The sequence below is a fragment of the Gallus gallus genome, chromosome 2 (assembly GCF_016699485.2).
Source record: "Gallus gallus isolate bGalGal1 chromosome 2, bGalGal1.mat.broiler.GRCg7b, whole genome shotgun sequence".
NCBI lineage: Eukaryota > Metazoa > Chordata > Aves > Galliformes > Phasianidae > Gallus > Gallus gallus.
The window spans coordinates 80,345,322-80,352,507 of NC_052533.1; the positions used below are offsets into that span (position 1 = coordinate 80,345,322).

The window sequence follows — 7,186 nt, forward strand, 5'->3', positions numbered from 1 at the left end:
CTGTTTATCGTGGGAAATGCTGACAGTAGAACTTTATACACTTGAGGCCCCTTGTTGCCAGTTTTCTAGGCTGTACTCTTGCTCTTCACTGACTTTCCTTATTCGAGATGAATAGAAACTGGGTGGGGAAACACTGAGAAATTAATCTGTGGATCTTCTGGTAATTTTTCCATGTTCCTAGTAGTGTTTATTTTAGTCAAATTAGGATACATTTTATGATGCCATTTATATGTTGGGAGCTTCAGGGAAAAGGAGGGGAAAATCTAAGGTCTACAAGCAAATGCTGTGTTGATCAGGAAATGGTGACAGCACTGCAGACATCACAGAGATGTTTGTGGCTTTCACTGAATTTCCCAAGACTTCCTACAGAGTTAGGAAAGACATCCAGACTGTACATAATGTGGTACTGGTAGTTCCTAGGAATCTGTGGGATTTTTTTATCCCTTTGTTTTTGCCCACATTTATTATGGGCCTGATAACGCTGATGGTTTAAAGCAGTGTTTGAGAAAACTGTTCATGTTCATAAAATAAGTGCCTGTGACTTAATAGTTTTTCTCACTCCTAACTTTCTGTTCTATGCTTTTCTTAGTCCCATCTGTCCAGGAATTTTGAGAAATTGTGGTATTCAGTATTCCATGTGGGGCTATCCAGAAAGAGATACATCAGTGCAACCCGATTTGAAAAAGAGTATCCCATAGCTTTGTCTTCCCAAATCAGACTCAGGATTATGAGTGACAAGTAATCTTGCTCTTTGCCCGCCTATCTACGTGATGGGAAAAATGTCTTCCAACTGCGAATGCACTTACAAATTTTCCATAGTTCTTCTTTCTTCTTGTACATTATAATTTTTTGACATAGCATTTCTAGGAGAATCTGGAGCTTCTCTAAATGTGTCTAATGTATGGCTTGTTTAAAAAAAGAGGTGTGGGAGGAAGGTTGCATTACTGAAAATTAATTTTTTATTTGCTTCTTTTGGAAATTACATATAACAACATTAGTGATATGGGTTAATTGTAAGAAACTGAATGTTTAAAACACTCATTTTCTACTCTAAAATATTAACATTATGGGAAAAAAATGATAACGTGCTTCATGCTGTGAAGCATAAAGTCCAGGCTCCCTGTAACTGTGCTGATACACTTAGCCACAAAGGCATGCCCCAGTTCATTGCAGGAGTCAGATGAGGGAGTCCAATTAGAAAGGAGAGGATGAAACACTCAATCTGCAGCTCCCACAAGTCCCCATACATCTGTCTTCTTCTACTTGTTTTTCCAGAAACCTCAGATTATTTTTGCAGGTTAAAAAAACGGACCAGTTTTCTGACCAGCTCTACTAGAAAACTATGAATACCATAGGTGAATTTCAAAGGCGGATTTGATCAACTTTTGTATTTCGTGTTTTGTTTTGTTTTGTTTTGTTCTGTTTTGTTTTCTAAATGTGGCATTCATTTCCTTAATTATGTAGAAATCAGTTGTCTAACTCCTGACTGTTTTTCACCGCAGGTGAGAAGTGTCTATCTGATCTTCCATATGATGCCACCACCAACTATGAGAAGGAGAACGAGATAATGCAGACCCATGTCATAGACCAGGCCATTAACAATGCCATCAGTTACCTGGGGGCAGAGTCCTTGCGTCCCCTCGTCCAGACTCCACCGGTTGGTTCTGAAGTGGTGCCCGTCATCAGCCCCATGTATCAGCTCCACAAACCTCTCGGGGACAATCAGACTCGCTCCAACCATACGGCTCAGGACAGCGCAGTGGAAAACTTGTTGCTGCTCTCCAAAGCTAAATCAGTCTCCTCTGAACGGGATGCCTCTCCCAGCAACAGCTGCCAAGACTCAACAGATACGGAGAGCAATAATGAGGAACGCAGTGGTTTAATTTACTTAACAAACCACATAGGTCCACATGCAAGAAATGGCATATCTGTAAAAGAAGAAAGCAGGCAGTTTGATGTATTGAGGGCAGGTACTGACAATTCCCAGGATGCTTTCAAAGTGATCAGCAGCAATGGGGAGCAAGTGAGAGTTTACAAGTGCGAACACTGTCGAGTCCTTTTCTTGGATCATGTGATGTACACAATCCACATGGGCTGCCATGGGTTCCGCGACCCTTTTGAATGCAACATGTGTGGCTACCACAGCCAGGACAGGTATGAATTTTCTTCCCACATAACTCGAGGGGAGCACCGTTTCCACATGAGTTAAAACTCCTCGGGCACAGATCCAGCCTCAACAGCTACGTTACTGGAGCTGCACAAGCAACAACAGCAACAAAGCACAAGACTAGTGGACAGTGAAAGTACAAGAAAATCAAAAATTCAGATATATTCTCCCACGAGAAAAGATTTTTCTTTTGGTAGCATGTGTTGCAACTCAGTTTTCTAAAGTGAATATTAAAGTTTTTACTGAAAGCATTTGATCACGAAAACCTTTAGTAATGTATGTAGGAGCTTTTGTAGTCAGATAGCTGAAAGTCCTTTCCTTAACTGATGCTTCTTGCAACCCTCCCTTGCCAAAACTGCTACCCACGCACAGAATGCACAACATGGATGTGAACATGAGACAGGAATGGCCTAGCTTTCTCTCTTAACAGCCTGATCACAGGGTTCGTACACTAGATGCATTTTTTTGACTTCCTGGTTTTATTTGACTCATACGGAAAGATTAAACTCAACTAAAGATTGAGGGACCCAGCCATCCCAGTTGACTTTGCAGACAGCTGGGGTGGGACTGGAACCCAACCAGAGGGTCCAGGGTTACTTTGGTAGTGAAAGGTAGAACATTTCCACCTGCAAGGGTGCTATTGGAATTGACATCATGGCATGCCTTGTTTGTGTCACTAGGCACACGAGCAGGTATGTGGAAGATAAGAGAAACAAACACCCTTGTAATATACTCTGTGAAGTATGAATTGCATTTAATGTATAGAAAAGAATATTGATGGCTCTTCCTTAAATAAATGTTTTCTCTCCCTATCCAATAAAACCCCACTTACTGTTAAGAAACTCCTCTCTGCAGAAACAAGTTACAGTGTATTTAATTTTTCTTTTTTGAGTTTTAGTTATTTAGAAAAACATAATGTACAGTTGAGAAAAGCACTAGCTAGAAATACATGTGGGGAAAATTCTCCTTATGCACATTTCTCATTTTTTTATACTGCCTGGAAAATACCCAAATATCCCTATATTTTACCTTTGAGAAATTCCCATTCTGCTTCCACAGATGACGTCTTGCAGATTTTGTGGCTCTATTTGCGTTGCACTTAATTATTTGTAAAGCACCGAGCTGAATTAAACCAGCAAGTCAACGTTTGTAGCCTCCTTCCTCTTTCCTGGTATTTGCTATTTAAGGAGGGTCCAATCCCTCAGTGGTAGCCTCTTTGCATAGGTGCTAAGCACCTTGGCTTCTTGATCAGCAAGGCATTCAGAACGCACTTGGAGCTAGTGTTAGGGTTAAAGACAAACACTGGTGTTTTGCTGAATAGAGAGCAGAGAATGCAGTACTTTGCAGAGTCCAGGAAATTCACCACAGCTTTCTCCATGGTGGATTCTGCTGCAGATACTGTAACTTCAGTTAGGATAAAAACTCCTCCGAGAAAAACTTTTTAACCCCAAACACAGCTGACATGAAAAAGTAGTTAAAAAAACTGAAGAAGTTCCTCTTCCAAATAGTTCATTCCTCTCCATAAACACCCTCATAGTATGAAATTGATCTGATGAAAATTTTACAGCTGCACAAAAAAACCTCTAATTGGTGCTGCAATACTTCCTGGGCATCATTCATAGAAACAACCTACCCAATTAACTGGATGTTTAAATACTTTCCTTCCTTATAATAAATGTATATTCTCCAATTAAAAAAAAAATAAACCATGTAGCCAACAAGTCTAGCTGTCTTGTAATACAGTCACACATTCTCACAAGTGCATGCAAGCACGTATATGCATTATAAAAGAGATTTAATGGAACCATGAACACTTGTACCTAGGCCAATTTGGCCTGATATGCATAGTTATATTTAATACACAGTTCTATCATGGACACCCAGTTCCTTCTTCTGCTTTCACTTTTGCAGGTGTAAGTCAGGAGCAATACCACAGAAGTTAGAGGAAAAACACTGATGAAATAGTGAATTACAAATATATTCTTTTACACTCTTCATGTGCTAGGTCTGCACACCAGTGGTAGGACACATGCACAGTAGCATTTTTACACTGTGTGTCCATGCAAGCATGCATGTTGAGTAGCTGCATTACCAGAAGTGAATGCTGTGTAGGGATGTCCATGGGCTGATGCACACACCTACAAAAGTGAGAACAAACTATCAGTACATTTCAAGTAGCAAAAGCACATACAAAATGTCCAGCATCCCCATTCCAGACATAAGTAATATAACATACAGGTGCAAAGCTGAGCACTCCCAGTGCCCTGTTTTAGCTCAGTCATGAGACCTGGCTGCTTGACACCTTCCAGCCCAAGCTGGCTGCAGGCACTAAAGGATCATGGGCCATTTTCATGCCACAAGTGTGGGTTTTGTCAGCACGTCTGTTACATGTTCAGTTTCAAGACAACCTACATGTGGCAAAAAGGTACTACCATTTATGTACTTTGTGTATGGATGACCTGAAGAAGACCTTCAAGGGAGAAGCTTACAGTGATGATGGTTTCATTTGTTTTTGTTGTCACTGGGTTATTTCAATGAAGTTTAAGAGGGCTCATTTTTCTACAGTTATTTGGGATACATATTCACCAACTCTTGCCCCTCTCAATCTTCAGTTGATCCAGACTAAGAAGGGACAAAGTAATTTCTTATCCCCTCTTTGATGTCGTTTGTGTAGTCCTTCTGCTGTTAGGACTCTTATGCTATTTTTCACTGTTCTTAGATATAGGCCATTATTCACCCCATGTCATCATTTTCTTAACTCTTCATTTTAAGGCACCCCAAGCTAAAAAAAAGGAGGTGGCAAAAGCTTACTCAGGTGGTTTCATTTTTTTTTATTTTTTTTACTAAAATCCAATACAAATAAAGCAACATTCTTTAACCATATAAGCAAGCACAGTTCCAGCTGAATTCAAAACTTCATTGGACTTAGCTTTATTAAACACAATTTCTGACCAAGCTCACTGCCTTTGCAACATGTCTGTGTACACATGTGTGTGTATGAATTTCTATGTTACTTTTCTTCTCAACAGGCACATGCTCTATTCATACTTTTGTGTATCATGAATTTTATATACATATATGTGTGTATGTGTATATATAAATATGTCTAAAATGGTTTGTTCCTATCACACAGTGACACACTGTCAATCACAGTGGGTTTCTTTCCTGCGTATGGAGTTTTCTTATTTGTACTATAACAGAACATGTTGATGTTGTATATTAAACAGTACAGTGGTATAAGTAATATTAAGATATGGTGTATCAGAGGGCGTAGTCAAAAGGCAGGGGCAAACGGCATTTCCCGTTCATGAAGGGGATTTGGGGGGTTATTCTTTGGATTGTTTTTGCACAAATCATCTTCAATTCGTTTAGTACCAAATGTTTCAATAATTTCATTGTACATGAAAGGAAGGCACGAAAGTAGGATGCTGTGTACATACATCTAAACAAACTGCGCCCTCAGAAAACTACCTTAGTGTAATCTCCCTTTTTTCTCTGCTTCGCTGTGGTGCAATAACCTAATATGGATTAACTGAGCCCCAGAAAAAGGGTAAATATGGCGAATGGCTTTAAGTTTCTACCTGTGTGGAAAAAAAAGCAAAAAAGAACCACTTTCCAGCCCTTCCCCAGGCATTGCCTTTTCCAATAGAAACATTGCATTTACACAGTTTTTTTTTTTTCTTTTTGCTGTGATTTTATATTGTAACTTCGTTTTTTATTTTGAGAAAACTGTATTTGAAAAAATCATAAAAAATGTGAAACGTTACTAAGTTTTGTCTGCAAAGTGAGATGTGTGCTGTAAGACTGGAGAATGTGGTTGGAAAGAAAGAAAGAAAAGAAAAAAACACCACAACCAAAAGAGACATGAAAGCCCAGGACAGTTCTGTTGCTTTCCTAGTAGTGAAGAAGCAGCTGTGTTCAGCGCAGGCTTTGTATGGGTGGGTGGTTGTGTGTAAGTGAGCAATGTACAGCCCTGAGGGAAGCTCAATAGGCAGCTTGGTGGAAAGCATCACCCTCAGCCTCTGCTACCGCACCTATGGTGAGTTTGCCCCTGCCGTCCTCCCAGTCCATCTTCGGTGGCCAAAAAAAGACCATGCTGCTTCTGACAGGCTGCATATAGCTGCCTTGCCAAGCCACTTCCAGCTGCACATCTCATTCACGGGTTTGCTGCATCCTACCAGCAGTGCCCTTGGCCACAAAATCTCAGGTAGCTACTTCGTGCAGCTGACTTTAAGAAGGCCTCGTCCCTTCCAGTCAGCCCTTGCCCTTTCCTCCCATCAGCAAGACTAAGCCATTACAGAACACAATTACTTCTGCATGTAGAGTCATGGTAATTCAAAAGAAAACACTGAGAAATTATTTCTACTATTTACCATAACAAAGGTGATTTCTCTCCGTGGGTGTCTCTGTTTCCTTCAGATTCCAGCACAGTAAATTTCACATCACATATTTAATGCAAACAAGAATCACTGTTTTGTTTAGAAAAGGCACAGTTTATAAGTTTTAGAACTATTTCCATTTGTAAAACTGTATTATTATGAACAAAATGAGATTTAAGAAACCCTTTGGTATCGTAATCAATTATTTTACAGGTTCCTAAAATCTAGACTCTCCTCAAGTTATTGTGATTTATTTTCATCATGAACTATTACTATTTCTCTGTAAGAAGGAAGCTTCCAGTGTCACTACAGCCATTTCTCAGTAAATGAACTGAACTACGCACTTCTGTTTCAGCAGGTGGCTTTCCAGCAAATTGAGATGTTAAATAATAATAATCACAAAAATAGACCAAATGTAATATTCCCAAAAGAAGTTATTAAATCCTTGAACTTACACAGATTTAAAAAGTTTGCATTGCTAAAAACCCATGCCAGGTATTTATTGTTTCAAAGACTTCCTATCAAATCATCTCACTTATATTTTTCCTACTCCCTTAACTTGATCAAATGGTACCAGAAATGGCTGTAGGTGGAAAGACATGAAATGTTACGCAGGCACCATTGAGCATTTGCAGCTGTG

The 7,186-nt window shown here is 39.6% G+C and overlaps 1 protein-coding gene across 23 annotated transcripts in view; it reads left to right on the plus strand.

The window, feature by feature from the left end:
- IKZF1 (IKAROS family zinc finger 1) overlaps positions 1-5,933 on the plus strand; it is a 73,846-nt gene extending 67,913 nt beyond the window's left edge. For 22 of the 23 annotated variants that reach the window (XM_025147045.3, NM_205088.2, NM_001398220.1 and 19 more), the window contains one exon: positions 1,503-5,933. In XM_025147045.3, coding sequence (XP_025002813.1) covers positions 1,503-2,209 — 707 coding nt within the window. In that variant the 3' untranslated portion in view covers positions 2,210-5,933. The remainder of the gene's footprint in view (positions 1-1,502) is intronic. The other variant, XM_046918950.1, reaches the window with a different exon arrangement.
- Positions 5,934-7,186: the final 1,253 nt, after the last annotated feature.